The 22,229-nt window shown below is 37.8% G+C and overlaps 3 protein-coding genes and 1 long non-coding RNA gene across 4 annotated transcripts; all 4 read right to left on the bottom strand.

Annotated features, from left to right (window-relative positions):
- Positions 1–5,883: 5,883 nt before the first annotated feature.
- LOC128017625 (histone H3-like) lies at positions 5,884–6,516 on the bottom strand. The gene has a single exon (XM_052603071.1). The coding sequence runs from the start codon at positions 6,346–6,348 to the stop codon at positions 5,938–5,940; it is 411 nt and encodes a 136-aa protein (XP_052459031.1). The 5' UTR covers positions 6,349–6,516; the 3' UTR covers positions 5,884–5,937.
- A 1,001-nt stretch (positions 6,517–7,517) lies between these two features.
- LOC128017639 (histone H2A-like) lies at positions 7,518–7,977 on the bottom strand. Its single transcript, XM_052603084.1, has one exon. It carries the CDS (start codon positions 7,917–7,919, stop codon positions 7,533–7,535), a length of 387 nt encoding a protein of 128 aa, XP_052459044.1. The 5' UTR covers positions 7,920–7,977; the 3' UTR covers positions 7,518–7,532.
- An 829-nt stretch (positions 7,978–8,806) lies between these two features.
- On the bottom strand, positions 8,807–9,495 carry LOC128017601 (histone H1-like). The gene has a single exon (XM_052603045.1). The coding sequence runs from the start codon at positions 9,422–9,424 to the stop codon at positions 8,807–8,809; it is 618 nt and encodes a 205-aa protein (XP_052459005.1). The 5' UTR covers positions 9,425–9,495.
- A 4,347-nt stretch (positions 9,496–13,842) lies between these two features.
- LOC128017674 (uncharacterized) lies at positions 13,843–15,703 on the bottom strand. Its single transcript, XR_008184489.1, has 4 exons — positions 15,588–15,703; positions 15,434–15,499; positions 14,633–14,769; positions 13,843–14,519 (listed from the first exon to the last, which is right to left on the bottom strand). It is a non-coding gene; the product is annotated as an uncharacterized LOC128017674 (long non-coding RNA).
- Positions 15,704–22,229: the final 6,526 nt, after the last annotated feature.

Genomic DNA, 22,229 nt, shown 5'->3' on the forward strand with positions numbered 1-22,229 from the left:
GTTTATCACATGATCGACTACTGTAGCCTTGTTTCCATTTCTGACTCATCCTCTTCCTCCCCTTCCTCCTCTTAGTCGAACTCGTCCTCTGGCTCTCCCTCCAACTCCTCTTACTCTGTCTGCAGTGTTTGCATCCATTATCCAAAAGCTATTACTTGACCTTTGGCTTATAGACCACTACTAAAGTTATGATTGGTTGCTGTTAAGTAAAGCAACAAGTGTTTGCACATGTGAGGAGTTAGTGTGAGGCACTGATGAATTAGTGTGGCATTTTGATTGGTTGTGTTTATAAAAGGAAATCAAGAAACTTCCTGTCAGATTCTGGTGTGTTGTATAGAAAATTGTGTGTTGTGTTTTGCAAAAAGTGTTTAACGAAATTGAAAACTGAGTAAAAGGCCAAACATTTGTGTATGGTTTTGCAGATTTAGTGTGTGGTTCTGTTGTCTGAGTGTCTTTAGAAATTGGTTTTAGAAATTGTGTGACAAGTAATAATTTGTGTGTAAGCAGTTGAAAAAAAAAAACTGTAAGCATTTTAGAATATTCCCTTGCTTTGATAATAAATTATTTGCTGAAATTTATTAGCTTGTGGCTGATCTGATTGATCATAAATGGGCAAGCAACCACAATTTTATATTTTTTAAAAGTGTTGTTTTCATTTAATGTTTGCATTAGGGTTATTTAAATTAGTATTTAGCTTATTTAGGTTAATTTTGTTTCTTAAATCTGAAACTTATACTTTTTTTTTTGCCATATTGCATGATATTTTAATATACATCACAAAAATTGAAACTTGTCATTAACAAAGCAAATTTTTTTAAAACCTGTTCTTTATTGCAATACTATTAAAAAACTTGAACCTTAAGTAATTACTGTGATATGAAATGTTGATACTTGCACATGCCTATTACATAATTCACACTTAAACTTTGTTTTACCTGGAATCCGGTGAGCATACCAGGACTGCACCACACGGTCAAGACCAACTGTAGTAACCTGACAAGATAGTGCAGACACGCAATAACGTTTCAGGTCATCTTTCATGTCCAGTTCCTCCTGGTTCACTAATTGCATCAGTTCCCCTTTCACTGGATAATTCACTCTGTTATTTACTTCAGGCCATATTCTTTCAATTGTGTGATTCTTTTTATTTAAAAGGAAAAAAAGGAAAACAATTAGACTAGCACAACAGCTACATACAGTTAAGGAAGTTAGTTTATTACATACAATCTTGGACCTCTAGAGCAGTGGATCTTAAATCTGGTTGCTTTAAGGAGGTATTTCTACCTGATTCTACATAGAAATTCTAATGTCGTCGTTGTGACCTACTTCAATCAGTTCGTTGAAACATAAAACGGGAAAGCCGTTATAACCTAATTGAGTTACATTGACTTAACATACAATTTCCATTAATGCTTGCTCAGGATGGACACATTCGACACATGTGCACCTGCTCATGAGTTCAATCAAAGTGAAAATCGCAATTGACAGCAATACTCTTCAGCACAATGGTAACCACAAAATTTTATGACAGAAAAAATTGACAGAGTTGACACCCAATTTGATGTACAGTATCTGGAGTTGACCCTTTTCATTAACCATTTATGACAGTTAATGTGTCTGTCTCCCTTTTGCTATTTTTAGTTCAAGAACGTTTCCTCTAAAAATTGTAATGTTGAAAATCTTTGGATGTAAATTATTCTACAGCGCATTCAGGAAAATTGAACACTTTTGGCAAATATTATTTCATGATAGGCCCTGTTAATTATCGCAGTAAATCTTACAGAGTACAGGCATATGTAATTGAATCAATCGACTGCCAATGTAAATGCCACAGGCCATGACTGTGTCAGAGTAAAGAATGCCTCAGATTTTGTAAATTACCTTCTATCATCTGTTAAAAGTCCCTTTCCTTATCAAATTACTGAAATTATGTTGATAAGATACATATTCTTTTGTCTAATTATTATTATTCTTATTATTATTAGAAAAGGGGGTTCCTAATGTTTTGGCTCATGGAGGATGCCAAAAGAGAGTGTCTGTGGATCTTTTGCCAAATGCAGTGGAGGCTGCAGGCTGGTATGACCGTGAAGCAAGATCTTCATTGACACCAGTTGCAACTTTTGGGCAGAATCCATGTCAGTCAACAGAGGACCAGGTTGCTGTGGAGAGGCAGTTCTCTATGCAGTGTCCTGACATTGCATCTCTTTTTGAACGATGAGGTGGTGGTGTTGGCGCAGTAGATAAGACACATGCCTTTGGTGTGAGAGACCCGGGTTTGAATCCACTGTGAGACACCAATGTGTCCCTGAGCAAGACACTTAACCCCTAGTTGCTCCAGAGGCATGCGACCTCTGATATATATAGCAATTGTAAGTCGCTTTGAATAAAAGCGTCAGCTAAATGAATAAATGTAAATGTAAATGAACGTGTTGTCAATTTCCAACAAGAAGAGTTCCAAAATGCTTTGAAAATACTAATTGATCTTGTTCGAATTCATGCTTAAGAAAGAAATTCATAAAGGATTGAAAAAAACATGAGAGTGAGTATATGATGACAGAATTTATTTTAAAGTGGAGTATCCTTTAACAAGTGAACTGGATCAAGTTCCTGTGGAATAAAAAATGTTCTTGATGGCATTCATTGTTTCTCGTTTTATTGTTTGATTATACAGCCAGGACTGGACTTCTTGCTTTTACACACACACACACACACACACACACACATATATATATATATATATATTTTTTTTCATGGTATAATTATGTAATCTGCTTATTGTGAGCCTAAATGAGTAAATTGGTATTTAAACATTATCAGGGTTACTTGCCACCAACTGCTGGTGTTTTATATATATATATATATATATATATATATATATATATATATATATATATATATATATATATATATATATATATATATATATATATATATATATATATATATTAAAAGTAGTGTTTCATGTTGTCACTTCACATTTAATAGCCTCTTAGAATGAAATTGTAATGTAAATTCACAGTGCCTCCTTTGAGCTGCAATAGACAGTGTGTAAAGTACATCTAAATGCCAGGTCAGATGCTGTTTCTGTGCCACCTATACTGCAAAGCTGGGTGTTTGTCCATACAGAGTTCATCAGACAGCCTGAAGCCTCTTACGTTGTTGATTTAAATTTACCAAACCTCATCACGCTTTAAGAAAAGTTTATTTCCATCACACTGTAAAGTGATCTAGAGGAAAAGCAGATGTGTTTTGTCTATTGGCATACATAGCCTATTACGTGTTTTTTTTATTTATGCTATTATAATCACACCGGGTCACCAACTAATGAAAGATTGAATAAATTAACACATCCTTCTTGACTCTTCAACTGAATGTGATGGTATTTAAGAAGCCTTTAACATTATGTGCTCAACATTAAATCTGTAACATGTAGCCAACATTAAGAATAGGGTTGTGCCGGTGAGGAAAATTTCCCATTGATTAGTTAACTTATGACAACACCAATGTTATTTGTTAATCTCTTCTGTAGATTTTTATCTTTTTAAGTTGTTATGATATATTGTTAATTAAAAAAAACAACAGTAAAATAGTACAATAATTTAAAAAAAAAAATTGCGTATAGCCTACTATAATCAAACTAATAAGACGGGTGACATAAAATACCCATATTATAACAAATAAATAAAATATATTTGGATATCGCCCTTTAAAACGAAGGCTCGGTTTGTGGTTCACAATTATTTTATTAAAAACAAAGACAAATTCGCTTATATTAATATATTTTTTATATTTTATATAATATATTTTTTATATTTTATATAATATATTATATATATATATATATATATATATATATATATATATATATATATATATATATATATATATATATATATATATATATTTTTTTTTTTTTTTTTTTTTTTTTTGTTAACAGACGTTATATTGCGCTTTTAATTGTCTCCGCTATCGTCCTGTCAATCATACTCGCGTGGTCATTTTCAGTAAAAATGTATTTCCCCATCATCGGTACCCAAGTTCTGACTGCTGACCGAACACTGGTCATTGATCCTCTCCCGCTCGGCGCTGTCTAGCGCAGCTTCACCACACAGATTTAACTCCGCACCGCTAATTAAAACGGGCTGGTGGCAGACTAATATTTAATATTTCTGATGTAAAGATTTCTGTGAAAATCGTAAAGTTGCACAGAAGAAAGCCCAACAGGACCTGCCCTGCACAGTTTAAGAATCGGTAGCCATAGTAACGTTAGAGGACTATTATTTTGTTGAACAGACCTGAGCGATAACTGATGACGTCACATGCTCAGATTTGCTTGACCAATCGGCGGAAGGGGGCGTCTTAGGACCGCCCACATGTGGAAAACGGATTTTGAAGTCATTTATTCGTTTTATGCCTCTGAACTAAAAAACAAAAACTCAAGCCGAAATCTTGTTTTTCGTTTTTTTCAAAAAAACGAAAAACGAATAAATGGGCCGTTTTCTCGTTTCTGCTTATTTCATTTCAAATTGGAAAACAAACTATCAAAACGTACACGGACCCTTGTTGAACAAACCATGGCTCCAAACAACATCAGATGAAAATGTTGAGAACTGTTGGAGCAGCAGAAACACTTCTACAGAACCTTGCTTCAACAACAAGAAAGACGTTTGTAAACTTGTGTAAAAATCATAATTGATTCTTTAAACAGACATTAGTTTATAATATCTACTGGTAATGGTGTAATCCTAAATTAAACATTGGGAAACTTTCCTGTTATTTCTACTTTTAAGCCACGTGAAATTCAGGATATAGGTGAAACTATTGATTAAATATTATTGTTATTATTATTACTATTATTATTATTGTCAGGCAGGTGAAATGTCTTAGCCTTTACACCTCCACCTGTGAATTTACAGTGTTTCCAGATGTTTTAATGCACATTTTCAATTCATGCATGAAAACAACTGGATGGAAACATAAATAGGCCTATACTGTTACATCATGTTTAGAGGTTGTTTTTATTATGCTAATGTGATAAAATTTTTATATTGTGCATTCTGTTGAAAAAAATGTTTTATAAAAATAAATTGAAATTTACAATAAAAAAAATACAGTCAGGTTTTAAGACATCTGATGAACTTAAACTTAAATTTAAAATGAAAATATGAAAATGTAATTTAATAATTTTTTTGCAAAGATAAAGGACAAAATATGTTTGCAGTTATTTATTAACAAGGTCACAATCAGGTATACTTAAGAAAATAAGACTAACAGAAAAAAATCTAGCTTATATTGTTGTGTTACTTTTGATGGGTAAGTCTCAACGACTGCAACAGGTGAAGTTAAGGTTGTTTAGCTGAGAGGCTCTCGCCGATGTACGATGGGAGCACAAGCTGGTAAAAAAAAATAATAATACAAAATAAAAACAAATATACCCTAAGGATTTATCAAAAACTATGATTGAGCCTACTGAGGTGACTCAGGTGTCAACAACTAAATTCTTGTGAGGTTTTGTTGATTTTGGGGGAAGTCGTGGGTTAGAGGGTTGGACTCCCAATCGAAGGGTTGTGGGTTCTAGTCTCGGGCCGGCAGGAATTGTGGGTGGGGGGAGTGCATGTTCAGTTCTCTCTCCACCTTCAACACCACGACTGAGGAGCCCTTGAGCAAGACCTCGAACCCCCAACTGCTCCCCGGGCGCCACAGCATAAATGGGTGTGTGTGTGTGTGTGTATAACTTTCACTTGATGAGACTTTGAATTGGAGGGAACAAGTCAATTATCTGAGCAGGAAAATACATACATCTACCACATGACCACATGGCCATCCAAAGCGCTTTACAATATGTTTTTTATCGAGTTTTCCCGTGGAAACAGTCTCATTTGAGAGTGATGTGTGTGGCTCTTAAAAGAGCCTTTGGGGTGTTTGTCAGCGGCGGGTTTAAGCGCGCTCTCCGCGGATGCGGCGGGCCAGCTGGATGTCTTTGGGCATGATGGTGACTCTCTTGGCGTGGATGGCGCACAGGTTGGTGTCCTCGAACAGACCGACCAGGTAAGCCTCGCTGGACTCCTGCAGGGCCATGACAGCGGAGCTCTGGAAGCGCAGGTCCGTCTTGAAATCCTGAGCGATCTCTCGCACCAGACGCTGGAAAGGCAGTTTACGGATCAGCAGCTCGGTGGACTTCTGATAGCGGCGGATCTCTCGGAGAGCCACGGTCCCGGGCCTGTAACGGTGGGGCTTCTTGACGCCGCCGGTGGCTGGGGCGCTTTTCCGGGCGGCTTTAGTAGCGAGCTGCTTCCTCGGGGCTTTGCCACCGGTGGATTTACGAGCGGTCTGCTTGGTTCTTGCCATCGCTGCAGTTTAATCACTGTAGAATACGAGTGTGACCGTGTGTGCAACACAGCTGCTTTTAAAGCATCTCAGGATGGCGTCAGGTTGCAGATGCTTGTGGTTGGCTGATGTGTGACGCCTGCACACGACTGCTAGCCAATGACTGCGCATATCCTGTTTTCAAACGGCGAACTGTTTGTGTTTCCCGCTCAAAATGCTTTGTTCCGTTTACTTTATGGATAAATCAAATACTACACACAACATTTAGTCATTTTGTAAACGCTTTTATCAAAAGATTTAACAGTTGGGGTATACATAAAGCGATTCTTCTTAAAGAGGCAAACAGACACGGCAAGTGCTTGGAGCACCAAGTTGTATGGATTGTTCAAATAAGTTCAAGCTAGAAAGCTAGAAAGAGAGAGAATAATCAAAGAGAAAGGCAATAGTAAATATATTGTAATATAATTGTTCTTCTTAAATCAAAAACATGATCAAATACAGTATTTTATGTATATTTTGTTTTCTTGCAAGAAGGTCAGACAATACAGCAGTTATCTCCGCTGTGAGTGACAAAAACAAGTGAGCACACATCTCTACTGTTACACTCTTCCCATGTCTCGAACACCATATTATACCTCATGTGTGATAAACACTTGATGGGTCTCATTACTCACATAATATTCCTCATAAAGCAGGTCATGGTGACATTTCCTTGTACTCAGACCCAGCAGGCCTCACATGTGAACATAGCAGTTCATAATATGGAAGCAATATATCAGTTAATATATGGTGTAAATAAGAATATAATGGATTATTTTAATTGTTCCCTCACAACATACTTTCTACAGTTGCATGTGCAAAACTAACTTACTGGTCTTAAGTGTATATATTTTTTTTTATTTAAATTTTTTCTATCTTTTCTTCTATGTATTCATGTGTTTAATACATGTGACCACAGCAAATAGTTTTTGCTTACTCTTACCAAATAAAGACTGGTTTGTCTGTCTGAAGTGCTTACGTTTTTAATTAGTTGTACTTAAAGTACAATTGTCTAGTTTAGTTGATGTGGTGCAAATCTACTTGCATATGTTTATTGACCGATCGTCTTTATGAACCGAATCGTATGTCAGAAATACGTTCTTCTATTGATAAAATGGGTGGCTCTTAAAAGAGCCTTTGCGTTTCAGAAATCGAGCGGACTCGGTTTACTTGGCTTTGGCGGGTTTCTCGGTCTTCTTGGGCAGCAGCACTGCCTGGATGTTGGGCAGCACGCCGCCCTGAGCGATGGTCACTCGCCCCAGGAGTTTGTTGAGCTCCTCATCATTGCGCACCGCCAGCTGCAGGTGACGGGGAATGATGCGGGTCTTCTTGTTGTCTCTCGCGGCGTTTCCAGCCAACTCCAGGATCTCAGCGGTCAGATACTCGAGCACAGCCGCCAGATAGACGGGAGCTCCGGCACCGACGCGCTCGGCGTAGTTCCCTTTGCGGAGAAGTCTGTGAACACGACCGACGGGGAACTGCAGCCCTGCTCTGGAGGAGCGAGTCTTGGCCTTCGCTCTCGCTTTGCCGCCGGTTTTGCCTCTTCCGCTCATTGTTGATAGATAGTCAGCTCTACGTTAGAGATGCAGAAACAATGAATATAGGATTATCGCTCAACTGTCTTTAAAAGAGCTTGCGAGTCGCTCATTGGTTTAGAGTCTGTTAAATTTCAAACCAATCACTGAACTTCCCTCCAACACTGACCTTCAAAGCCACGCCTCCACAGCCGGCGCGCGGATTGTGCAGCTTTAAGAAACAACACGACAGAAAACATTCAAGAACTAGTGAATGTTAATCAAACGATAACCTTTGTCACATTTCTAAATAAAGTCAACATATAAAGCATTGAGTCGATCTAAACTCAGATACATTCTTCTAAGTTATCTTTTTTTTTTTTTTTGTATTTTGTATTCAGATGTTAGGCAAAATATTTCTGATGACCTGTGGGTCTAACGTTAATCAAACGAACTAATGGTTTGACTTTGGACAATATAAGAGATGTTCAGCTTCTTGATACATGGTGCGATGATTTTTCATTTATTTATTATGTGGAGAAGGAGTTGATCATTGATTTATGAAGACACAATGAAGAAGTAATAACGCTTACAATCCATGGTCAGAAGGCAAATAAAAATGATTTAGTACTATGCAGAACATCCAGTAGATGGTATTTGTAGTTCAGTGTTGATTTAGTGGAAGATTAGTGATGACTGTGTTCTACAGAACGACTCAGAAGCTCTTTTATCTTTGCTGCTGCGTGGAATATCTATGAAACACTTCACTGTTCATCGTTGTTTATTTATTGTGTTGTTTTTCAAGTAAAATGGGGGCACAAATTAGTTAAGTTTCTCAACCTAACCTTAATTCCACTAAGTAAACTGCTCTTTCTTTAGTTTGTGGGTGGCTCTGAAAAGAGCCGTTGGGGAATAAAACAGGTTTTTTACTTCTTCTTGGGAGCTGCCTTTTTAGGCTTGGCAGCTTTAGGCTTCGCTGTCTTGGGTTTGGCGGCCTTGGTCTTTTTGGGGCTCTTGGCTGCTTTCTTGGGCGCCGCGGGCTTCTTCGCCTTCTTGGGGCTCTTCGTGGCCTTCTTGGCGGCGGCAGCGGGTTTCTTGGCCTTCTTTGGGGATTTCTTAGCGGCGGGCTTCTTTGCCGCTGCGCTCTTGGGCTTCTTGGCAGCAGCGGGTTTCTTGGCAGCAGCGGGTTTCTTGGCTTTAGGAGCCGCTTTCTTCGCCGGCTTCTTCTTGGTCTCGGTCTCCTTCTTGCTGATCTTGAAGGATCCGGAGGCGCCGGTTCCTTTGACCTGCAGCAGGATGCCTTTAGTCACCAGGCTCTTGATGGCGAGCTTGATGCGGGAGTTTTTCTTCTCCACGTCGTAGCCGCCGGCGGCGAGAGCTTTCTTCAGAGCAGCGAGAGACACGCCGCTCCTCTCCTTGGATGCGGACACGGCTTTAACGATCAGATCACCGACGGCTGGACCTGCTTTCTTGGCTTTGGCGGCGGACTTCTTCTTGGGCGCTTTGGCCGGCGGGGCGGCTGCAGCTGGGGCGGTTTCTGCCATCTCTGTCTGTGTGTAGAGTATTTAGTGAACTCAACAAATCAAACGCTGTCTAGATTAAGTAATGAGCAGCAGATGAACAGCGCCGCGCTCTTATTTAACACATGAGAACCTTACAGACTCAACCCACCCGCTCTGTGTCTGCGCGCCTCTGCGAGCCGCTCGCGCTTGTTTTCTTCTTCTACATTTAAGGGGAAAACTCGAGTGTTAAAATAGTTTGGAACAGTAGAAACAAAGTGAACACCAAGCAGAGGTTCTTGGCTTTCTTTGGACACTAAAATCCGCGGCGAGCAAATGTTTGTTTTGCCCCGGTCAGATCAAACTCAAGGCGAGCATCAACCTCGGAACAAAGCCGCGTGTTCATTTAATGCCTCGTTTAAGTGGAAAGTTGAATAAATATTAAACTCGTCCTCCGTGTGTTTCAGAAACAGTTTGGAAATGAATTTAATGAAATGAGCATCAGTGAAGCGCGTGTGCAGTGTTTGATACAGCTGTTGTTTTGGGCAGCTTGAAGCACAATCATCAGGAGACCTCCAGTCTGAGAGTCCTGTCTGTTCGGCAGATGATCTGTTATAATACTAATAATAACAACAATAACTATGAATAGGTTTATATGTGTTAACGGAGGCCAGCGAGTAGGTTCTGTGCAGGTAAAACATAATAATGTAGATGATGGAAACAATCAGAGCAGGGTTCCTCAGATCTTGTCCTGGAGAGTTCAGTTCCTGATCAAACTCATCTAGATGTGATTCTCTAATGATCCTGAAGACACTGATTCACATCCTCAGCTGTGTTTGATCAGGGTTAGAGCTAATCTCTGCAGGAGGGTGGATCTCATGGGCTTGAGGAGGGTTGGTTTTATCAGATACTAACGCAACATGAAGAAACGTATGAGAATCATAAGACAATGTCATACGATGTTGTAATTTCGACTTGTCAAAATGAAACATGATTTTTAAATACCTTCTGTGATGTTTTTTCCTTTCCTTTTTTATTTTTTATAACGATGTTCATTAAACAAAATCATGTCCTGTTTGAAAACATTTAATAAAACTGATAATTTTATGATAAACTGTCCTCAATATTTTACTCAAAAGTACAGTAACTATTGTTTTGAAAAAGCTATTATAACATACAGCCTCTTTTAAGACTACAAGACCTTTTATATGTTGGTCGGTAATGCATGGACAGAAATGTTATGCTGATTTATATGTGTGTGTATTTATATATCTATAGCTACATTGTAATTTGTTTTCTATACTTAAAAAAAAGGAAAAGAAAACGTACTATATGTAAATAAACTAAAATCTCTTTAGGATTAGCATGTCATGCACAGTATGCAGTGGTGGCTAAGATTATCTGAGCAGTAGTATTTTCAGCTAAAAATGGTTTTAAGTCAGTTATTTCTATCTTCTGCTGTAGTGTGTCAGTAGGAAATAGCCGTTTACATTTCTAAACATTCATTTTGTTATTAAATATAATAATTTGTGAGATTTCTGTCTGACAGCAAGGTCACAAAACGCTGGACTTTTGGTCGTTCCTAGGATAGCAAAGTCCACTAAAGGAGGTAGAGCTTTCTCACATTTGGCTCCAAACTCTGGAATAGCCTTCCTGATAATGTTTGGGGTTCAGACACACTCTCTCTGTTTAAATCTAGATTAAAAACACATCTCTTTCGTCAAGCATACGAATAATGTATCTCTTAAATTGTGAGTGTAGTTGCATCTGATCAAATGTGCATTTTTATTCATTAGCTTGGGTTAAACTAATTTTACTTTGTTGGATCAGCAGCTATGCTATTGATGTCTCTATGTGTTTCTCTGTTTCTGCTGGATCTTCATCCCGTGGTAACTAGGATTTACACAAGCTCCAGTCTGGATCCAGAACACCTGAGAAGAGATGATGCTGACCCTCAGAGGACCTCAGATGATGCTAACCCTGAATCAACAACAGAACTAACAATTATTGCTACATGTGTGACTGAATCATACAGGGGTGTAGCCATCTTTTCAGAAGTGAGGGGGGCAGAAATGAATATATACACTCACACACACACACACACACACACACACTACAATATAATATAAAACATTATAATAGAACATTTCTGTAATCTATAGCCTACCAGTCAACAGTTCTTGAACAGTAAGATTTTTAATGTTTTTAAAGAAGTCTCTTCTGCTCACCAAGCCTGCAATTATTTGATCTAAAGTACAGCAAAAGTTGTCAAAGTTTTTACAATTTAAAATACTATTTTCTATTTGAATATATTTTAAAATTTAATTTATTCCTGTGATCAAAGATAAATGTTCAGCATCATTACTCCAGTAGTGTCACATCCTTTAGAAATCAAACCATTCTAATATGCTGATTTGCTGATTATCGATATTTAAAAAAAAAAAAAAATCAGCATTATTTGATGGATAGAAGGATCCAAAGATCAGCATTTATGTGGAATAAAATGCCTTTGCAACATTATACGGTATATCATTCAAAAATATATATTTTTTGGAAAATAAATTATAGAAATGAATACTTTTATTTAGCAAGCTTTAAAATCTCGAAATTTTGAAATATATTCAAATAGAAAACAGCTATTTTAGATAGTCTAATAAAAATATTTCTGTTTACTGTTTTGCTGTACTTTGGATCAAATAAATGCAGGCTTGGTGAACAGAAGAGATTTGTGGTAGTGGATACTATAGGCAACTTTAATTATTCTCTAATTTCTAGCTTTTAATTTGCTTAGAAATCTATAACTGCTTGACTATAACAAAAATAATATATATTTTTTTTAAATATATTACAAACACTTATCACATAATAAGGCAGAATAGTTTCTATACTGTAATAAATCTATGTCAATTAGCACTGTTTTGTTGATATACTGTATTTATCACCAGCTGGAGATTACTTGAAAAACCATATACTGTCGCAAGCATATATTAATGTCTTCGTGTTTCCAAAAGTTGCAGTTCTTCTGTCAAAACAACTGTTTTCATACAGCGATAGCTGGACGCTGTTGCCCATATTAGGAGTTTCCTGCAATGACTTTCTGCGCGAGAGCGCGCTCCGGCTAAGATGATGAATGAAACACACACTGCAGGAGAGTTTAGCGCTTCTGGGTCCGAATAAAATATCAGTTCATGCGCAGACTATCCTGTCTCTTTGAGTTTAAATCTATATTTATTCACACCAGCTCTTGAGAACCTCTATGCTAACACATTTGACATGAAAAAGGGGGACATGTCCCCCTGCTTAATTTACGCCCCTAGCATCATATAATAATGATTAATAATATTAATAATGTTCATCGTCTAGCTGACTACGTCTTGTATTAATTTTCCTACAAATCCTGTCAAACGTGCACAAACTGATAGTCATAAGCTATTACTAAATATTGTAGAAACATAATTTTCTGTAAAGTTGCTTTGCAACTATTTGTATTGTAAAAAGCGCTATACAAATAAACTTGAATTGAATTGAATTGAAAAGAAACCTACTATTTAATTCAGGGGTTTTCAATCCGTGGGCCGCCAATTACTATTAAAAGAAATAATAATATTGTTAATATATGTAAAAAAAAATCATAACACATTTAATACATATAATTAAATAACAAAAAAATACAAATAAACTGTGATTAAGGAATAATACACCAATTAATATTTTTGCTGAATATGCTACAGAACAACAAATTCAAACACGCATGAATGGCTGTTGTGTTTCCTCACTGCTCTTCTGTCTATCCGCTGCTGAGCTCCAAGTATCCCAGAGTGCAGTCTGGACGATGGGGCGGGGCGACACGTTGGGGCGGAGCGACACGTGTCGCCCCGCCCACCTCAGCGGTTATTGGTTTATGATTAAGATGAGCTTATTGGTGTACAGATGAGTGACGATTTTACAGCTTATTGGTATAGAAAATTATGACGCTATTAGCAGGATTGGAATGCGGAAGTAGACACTTAGATGAATAAACTTTTAATATAAATTAGAAAGTGAATATACATGTTGTGTTTTTGCATTTATTTTTGCATTTCCACAACATCCCGTATAAATACAAAGAGTTTTGGATTACGACGAACAGAATAAAAATAAATGGTCTACTCCCTCAATGGCTGTAGTGTAGACGCTACCTCGGCATTACTCGCTGGTTTGAAAATGACACGGCAATATTATGCGAAGCTTATATATTCAAATTATATATACATACATATATGTGTGTGTGTGTGTGTGTGTGTGTGTGTGTATATATATATATATATATATATATATATATATATATATATATATATATGTGTGTGTGTGTGTGTGTGTGTGTGTGTGTGTGTGTGTAACAAATTGTCACCAGTCTCTGAACGTCACCAATAATATTCTGAACATTCCCTTGGCCCCTACGAAAATTTACCATGATTCTGCTACAGTAACTATAGTAAAACTATGGTGTTTTTATAATTACAGCTCACAGTAATTAATGTGCCAACAAATATTTTTACTACAATAAATCCATGGTTACTTTTTGCAAGGAAGGAACAATACAGGTTCCAAAGAACTTGCCCAAAAACACTTGTTACTTTCTGTTATTTGTTTTCTGAACTGCACTACTGAAAACCTCATTAATCCTCACAATCCTGTCACAACTAAACTAAGAATCCATTATGAGCAATGCATAGCAAATCATGTTATCATCAAATATGAGAAACCTTAAAGAATGATAGACTGATGTAAATGACTGAAACCTGTTGTCATGCACGTGTTTTCCATAGCTTTTTTATTAAAACATTATACACTGCAAAGTTTAACTTTAAATGACCTCAATTAATACATCAAAACCAGTTGATCTCAGCCCATTCTCTATTTCCCTTCAATGAACTTAACACACAAATGTGTTTCATGCCGCAAAAAAAAAAAAACAGTCCTTGGAACAATATCCTGTGTAAACAAAAGCCCAGAAGATCACCACGCCGGTCTCTTCCCTGTACCCTGGTGGGTTAAACTTGAAAAGGGCTCTGCACTGCAAGCGTTCCCTGATGCTGTACATCCGTCTGAACTCGTTCCGGTCAGGAGACAGGAGGACAATTCTTCCAGTTGGCCACAACTTATAGTGTAAAGACAAAATACATGAAAGATAATAATAATAATACAAAAAAGTTTAACAGCCTTCTACTACAAAATTCAATTGGAGAATGAGCATTAAACGGGGAATCTTACTCTCTAGCCAGGCAAACTGTGCCGCTTTCCAAAAAACTTCAGAGCACATCCCTAAACCATCTGCAAACCAGAGAAAGTGTCAAATATGCAGAGTCACCCACCGACAAAATAACTTCCCTGAGGATTTCCAGTGGAAGCTGTTGAATCAAAAACATACATAGGTTTATTTATATATGTATATAAAAGTTATTAAACATTATATAAACACTGAATACATACAGCCTTGCTTTAAAACTCTCATTAAAAACTCTATAGATTGTTGTCACAACTGCATACTCATTCTTTTATAATAACACTAATAAAATGTTAATATATACAGTACTGTGCAGAAGTATTAGTGTTAGTATTTTCACATTGAAAAAAAATATCTTTTGCTGTTGTGTGTCAGTAGGATATATTAGTTTACATTTCCACACATTCATTTTGCCATTAATTGTAATAATCCAGTGAGATATTTGTATATATTTGTATGCATGATCCACATGAAGATCTTTTACATTGAATATAAATATTTCTATCTTATATGGTGAACAAAATCCACATTAGATCGCAAACAGAAGTTATTTAAATCACTCGCTGCTGTCTGAAAGTGAATTAAGCTGAAATGTTTTTAAATGTTTTTGATGCTGATGTTAACTGATAGTTATATATTAAATAATCCACAGTATTGACCAATATAGTACTTGTACATAATACCAATTTCACATCTGAACAACTATGTAGCTGTAATAACTAAAATACCTCTGCATGTACACACATATGTAATTATTAGTTCTTAATGAATGTATGTGCACAAATAACCTGCTTTGCTGGACTCTGCCTGAAGACATGGTGAATGGTGAAGTTCCTCCCCTCAGTGGTTGAGCTCTAAAAGAACAAATGTCAAGAGGTAGGTATATTGCTAGATATAGTACAGAGTAATGTTTCATGTAGCAACATTCAAACAGCTACATACATTTGCGGAGTAAAGCTGTCCAGGAGAACAGAACACCACCACCTCCTGATCATGTCATCCTGAATAATAATAATAATAATAATATACACACAAAAATCATGTATGTCTGTTCAAATAACTTGACAAATGTGATGCTGTACCTCTGTAAAATCGAACCTATGAACTAAAGCCATGTACAGAGTGTTCTGTTACAATCCACAAAGAACAATAACATGAGCAATTTATAACAATTATTAACAATAATTATTCAAATTGAAAATACCATGGATAAATAAATGATCGAACATCGCATTTCATATTATAAAATATTTACACAACCACTTTTACTCACCTCAAGCAATCAACGGATTAGCGTTATTACCATAGACAGTAAAAGAAATGGACACAGCGACCCCATTGGAACTCAATTGAGACAAATGAAGCCCAGTTTTAGTTTTTTTTAGCACTTCCGTTTCTGACGCGCAGACTCAAACGAAGCTTGACGACGTCAGCAACCTGTCTGACAGATGTAAATCTTCTAGTAGCTGTGCGTGCAAACTGCCATCGTTAATCTTGCAGAGACGGCGAGCTTGAGCGGGGAGTTCTTTGGCGTGAGTGAGCAGGAGTAAGTATTCTGATTAATTATTTTGTATAGTAATTTAAAATGTAACGCCAGTACGCCATATTAAGTTAATTGCCTGCGAGCTTCTCCACCTGTCTGTACGGTAATGCGACAGAGAGCCGAGTGGTTATGACGCAATCGTTAGCCTATTTTTTACAAAAACTGTTTATACGGGGCCATAATGTAACATAGAAGGTAATGGAGCCCTTTATACATTGCCGTGTATCTTTAGAAATAAATAATGGACAAACGGAGTCTTTAAACGCCTCAGATGTAAAGTTATTCGCTGTCAAAGTGACGCCAAAATGAATGGGAGTCAATGGGATGCTAACGCAAGTGAAGTTCTGCTAAAAGATGGCAGCCCCCACCCGACTTCAACTTCCGGTCGAGTTCCTTGCCCCTTGGTTATTACTCTGCTGCTGTAGTTGCCACCGTTCTGTTTGTTTCAACGCAAACTGCCCCCTGCTGGCTCGGAGGAAAATATAAAAGGCGGGGAAAACAAATATGGGCGGGGCGACACGTGTCGCCCCGCCCCATCGTCCAGACTGCACTCTGGGGTTACTCCTGAGCTCTGCCTGGATCTGGTTCTCCCGTTTTGCCCTAGTTATTTTCTGTTCATTATCTGTTCATTCTAGGGCTGTGCGATTAATAGAAACCGTCATAAAATCACGATTTGAGCGTGTGATTTATAGCAGGATTTCCCGCGTCCCTGACCTCCCGCATCCGCTATCAGAACCAATCAGAATGCAGCTAGCGGAGAACAGAGCAGACTGGGCATACGCCTAACTCCAGGTTCACGCACGGTCTGTGATGTGCATTTTTTCTGAGCCCATGTTAATGGATCAGAGCGTTCACACTGCACGCAGTAAAAGGCTACAAATAAAAATGTGTGAGAATAATTAATATCTAGCACACGAGCATAGAGAGAGTTGTGAAGGCACAGGATGCAGTTTAAGTGAGAGGAGACACGTTTTAAATGCTTGCACTCTCTCCGGGCGAGAGAAGCGTGTATCTGAGCATGCGCGTCTGGTTTTGTGAGAGCAAAGGAGATCTGCGTGAGAACAGAGAGATTCACACTCGTGCATTATTTTAATATGCTTTCGCGTTACATTAATGTGCTCTCTGCTGCTGCTTCTGCACCGCTCACAATGTGAACCCGTATAATGTATAACACATCTATTTCAACACCTTTGTTGACAAAAGTAACAGCCAAGGTTAACTCTCCAACTGATTTTATTAAGTTGGCTTGAGAAAGCCAACTTACTGAAATCCTATTTAAACTTATTATGTTGGCTTGGCAACAACATACTGTTATGCTATTTAAAGGTCTTCTTATTATTATTCTTATGGTCCTAAAAAGTCTGAACTACTCCTCCTAGGGCTTTAAAGCCACAAGCCCCAAACTCGGCAGACACCTGCAGCATAGGGGGGTGCTTTATGCTATATCTTTTCAGACTGATCAGACTTAAAGTTTTTTTTTTTTTATTATTATTATTATTATTATTATTATTATTTAAATGTAAAAATACTAGTGCTGTCAAAATTAGCGCGTTAACGCATTCGATTAATTTGAAATATTTAACGCGTTAAAAAAAAAAAAAATAACGCAATTAACGCGGTTGCAGTTATTTTTATTTCCAGTTGTGGCCTATGTGTGTTCAACGTGCAAAGAAATATGGATAAGACCAAGGAAGGACTTTTATACGGAAAGTTTCAGTATAAAACTCTGCCGGATTACTCTTCAGTCTGCCACAAGAAACATCATATGACATCGAGGGAGAAAAAGTCACATGACAGCAGCGTTTCGGGGAGAGATCGGATAAATAAATACGCATTTCATTCACACTGCCAAGCTAGACCAACATGTTATTATTACCGGATTGGATCTCATTAATAAATTAAGTCTCAGGCCAAAGAACCGAGAGAAAGACGAGAGAGAAATGAGCGCTTCACGAGCAGCCCATGCAGCATGATACAGCTTATGAATACTGGAAGGAAAAAAAGTCACGACAGCCTTTGCAATTAAAACAGTGCAGCGAATCAACAGAAAACAATTAGGAGAATATATTATAGAGATCAAAATGAGTGCTTGTATGATCTTTTTGTCTTAGGTGAAAACAACATCCATCTCTCCAGCTTCAGAGGACAGTGATTCTGGCTTCGGTAGATCGGACAAATCAAGTGCACGATTATTTCAAAATGCATAATAGCTTGGCCAACATAAACTGTTGAGAAATAAATTGAAAACGGGTAGTATTAATGCTGGATTGCAGACATGGGGACTTGTGACTTGGTGACTTGGACTCGAGTCGACTCGAGTCGCTATTTTTAGGACTTGAGACTTGACTCGGACTTGGAAGTTAAAGACTCGGGACTTGACTTGACTTGAGACACGATGACTTGAATGACTTGAGTGTTAATCACATCATGTTTTCAGTTTGAATATAAAATATATAAATTATTTTTTAAAATAAAGTTGATTACTCAGCTGGAGCCCAGGCTGAGAATAGCGTCGTGACTGGATCAGGACACTATCATCAGTCATGCCCTCTCTACCTTACACACACCACGCCCACTTAAATCAGATATCACATCACATCAACATGTCAGCCTGAGAGGTACCGAGGGTCATCGCTTTTGTCTTCAATAGAAAACTTCAAAAAACGCGTGGAAAACGCTAGTCGCGCCGCTTTCTCCTTCTTTCCAAAGCGCTCGGGCAGAAGTGCTCCTGGGGCGTCTGTCGTTGCTAAGCATCCATGACACGCTCTCTCTCATTGAAGACGCGGAAATTTCAGCAAAGGATAAATGGATTTGCAGAACTAAAAATCGCTCGCAGTAGCTCTGCTACTAAATTCGTTTCAAAATGGCAATCCATATACAGCTATGAACAGCTGTTCCTTCATCTTAGCTGAGCTTTCAACGTTGATACGGGAAAGGATGAAGCTGATTGGTTAGTTATTGTCACATGACCTGCGGTGCGCTTGCGGCATTCTGAAAAGTTTAGATGTTTTTAACTCGATGCGGTGCGACGCGCGCGCGTTGCTTCCATTATGAGCGCGCATACCGCGCGCCTACATTGGAAATAACGAACTTGCGCGCGCAAAAGACGTGATGTGAACGGCCCCTAATGATCCGCTAGCAGGCAATCAAAAAAACGCATTCCAGGGGCGGCGCTAGGGCTGGGCTAAGGGGGCATAAGCCCCGAATATTTTGTTACCTTGTCTTTCTCATAGAGCAAAACAATTAATCAGAAAAACTAATGTAGCTGCCGCGATTACCCAATCATGAGAAGTGCATATATATATATATATATATATATATATATATATATATATATATATATATATATATATATATATATATATATATATATATATATAGTACAGAAAATAAATATGACGTATTTTAAGTTGTTTCATACTTTTTTGTTATGTACAGTACAGACCAAAAGTTTGGACACACCTTCTCATTCAAAGAGTTTTCTTTATTTTCATGACTATGACAATTGTAGATTCACACTGAAGGCATCAAGGGCTATTTGAGCAAGAAGGAGAGTGATGGGATGCTGCGCCAGATGACCTGGCCTCCACAGTCACCGGACCTGAACCCAATCCAGATGGTTTAGGGGTGAGCTGGACCGCAGACAGAAGACAGAAGGGCCAACAAGTGCTAAGCATCTCTCGGAGAACTCCTTCAAGACTGTTGAAGACCATTTCAGGTGACTACCTCTTGAAGCTCATCAAGAGAATGCCAAGAGTGTGCAAAGCAGTAATCAAAGCTAAAGGTGGCTACTTTGAAGAACCTAGAATATGACATATTTTTGGTTGTTTCACACTTTTTTGTTATGTATATAATTCCATATATAATTCCACATGTGTTAATTCATAGTTTTGATGCCTTCTGTGTGAATATACAATTTGCATAGTCATGAAAATAAAGAAAACTCTTTGAATGAGAAGGTGTGTCCAAACTTTTGGTCTGTACTGTACATAACAAAAAAAGTATGAAACAACTGAAAATACGTCATATTTATATTCTATACTCTGAGAGAGAGAAAGAGAGAGGAGAAAAGTAACAGTTTAATGTTGTATGTAAACTGTGTTTGAGAGAGAGAGAGGTGTTCAGAGAGGAGTCTGTTGGATGTTTAGTTGTTATTTGTTTTATGGACTCAATGTTGAAAATGTAAAACATTTCAAACACTGTTGGCAGAAGTGAAAAATAAATAATTTTAGGAAGTTACAATTTTGTTTGATTCCATGATGTATTTTACTGAACATGAGTATTTACAATGCAAATCCAAATTATTTTAATTTACTGACAGTTACTTACATCTTGTCTTTTAACTTTATTAAGATCAGATTCTGCAGGTAAAATAACAATATTAAGGTGACTTGACTTGGACTTGACTTGACATAGCTTGTGACTTGACTTGACTTGACTTGCCCAAGAAAAAAATACTTGGGACTTACTTGAGACTTGAAGGTTAAGACTTGAGACTTACTTGAGACTTGCACATGTGTGACTTGGTCCCATCTCTGCTGGATTGAATATTAAAACCCCTTTACTTGCAAACATCGCCGACGGCCCCAGTTTATTATTGTTTCACTTTCACAGCACATTAAACATCACTCTCTTACTTCATCTGGACAAACTGTGCATCAATTGAAAGTTGAAAGACTCAAGCTTCGATACTTGACGAATATTTTTATAAAACGTTTTTGCAGTGACAGTTATTTAGTAATTTATGTCAGGAGTGCAAAATAATAAATCCGTATTATGCCACATTTTGAATAGAAATTCACCACTCACTCATATTCAGTCACGTCAAGAGCGGTTTATTTGTGTTCACATACACTCACTGAACAGCGTGAATAAGGATTTATAGACCAAAGATGCATATCTGCGGAGATATATGGATATATTTACTGATGTTTACTTCATATTTCTTCAGACAGAATCGTCATTTCTATTCATTTTCCACTGATTTACGCGATCAGATGATAAACAGCCTCTCCCAGCGATCTGTGTGTGTGTGTGTGTGTGTGTGTGTGTGTGTGCGCGCAGTGGTGTGAGCTTGTGCGGTGTGTGACTCAGACTCTGATTGGTCCTTCACCATGTCAGTCTTAGAGTGTCATATCCTGACACCGCCACATCGTGTCACATGCTTCCTGTAAACTTCCTGGTTCATATTTTAACATAACACTGAAACACCTCTGTACACACAAAATATTTGAATAATGAACCTGCGATCAGGATAGTAAAACTTGGTGTATCGTCTGTGCAAACAGGATAATTTCGGCTTGGTGTCTGCGTGTATGGTAACCAGTAAATGGTGCCCGTAGTCACGAGTCTACAGACACTTTTTCGCAAAATAGTGAGTAGTGATTCTACATGGGTTTGAAGTAACGAGTAACACCGAGGAGAGTGTCCAGCTATTAATCATTCATGCCGTTTAACTTTGTTAAAGGGTATATAGCTCTTACTTATTTGGGCTGTTGTCAAAAGAAAAAAATGAGGATTGCCTTCGTCGGTCACTAGCTACTGTTTTTCCTGGGTTTAATAATTTTGTTTCATTTTGTATTTCCTTATATGTGTGTCTTGGGGATCTGCTACCACTGTTCTTTGACCTGGACCCACGTGGTTCTAGGAGGGAGTCCGGCTAGTGGTAGTTCGTTAATTTAGATGTTGTTGTTTTTTTGTGTCTGTTTGGCAATTGTCATTATTCAACCTTTGGCCCATGGGCATTGTGCAATATTTCCTTTAGGAATCGTGTCTATCTTGCAATGTTTACTGGTGTGAAGTGTGAAATGCTGTGTTAATGTACGCATGGCCAATTTTGTTTGAAGTGTTTCTTGCAGTGTTGGAGTGTATGTGAACAGTACCTATATATCTGACTTTATTCACTGTAGTCTGGGCATTGTTAGATTTTTATCTTGTAACTCATTTATTATGAGACCTTTTATTCACTGTGATTAATCTATTGTAGAATTGTTCACTGTTACCTATAGGAAACATCTGTCTGCTCTGATTGCCAATCAGTG

The sequence above is a fragment of the Carassius gibelio genome, chromosome A7, assembly GCF_023724105.1.
Source record: "Carassius gibelio isolate Cgi1373 ecotype wild population from Czech Republic chromosome A7, carGib1.2-hapl.c, whole genome shotgun sequence".
NCBI lineage: Eukaryota > Metazoa > Chordata > Actinopteri > Cypriniformes > Cyprinidae > Carassius > Carassius gibelio.

Coding starts and splice junctions, on each gene's coding strand:
- LOC128017639 (XM_052603084.1), bottom strand. CDS start 7,919: ATGAGCGGAAGAGGCAAAACCGGCGGCAAAGCGAGAGCGAAGGCCAAG.
- LOC128017601 (XM_052603045.1), bottom strand. CDS start 9,424: ATGGCAGAAACCGCCCCAGCTGCAGCCGCCCCGCCGGCCAAAGCGCCC.
- LOC128017625 (XM_052603071.1), bottom strand. CDS start 6,348: ATGGCAAGAACCAAGCAGACCGCTCGTAAATCCACCGGTGGCAAAGCC.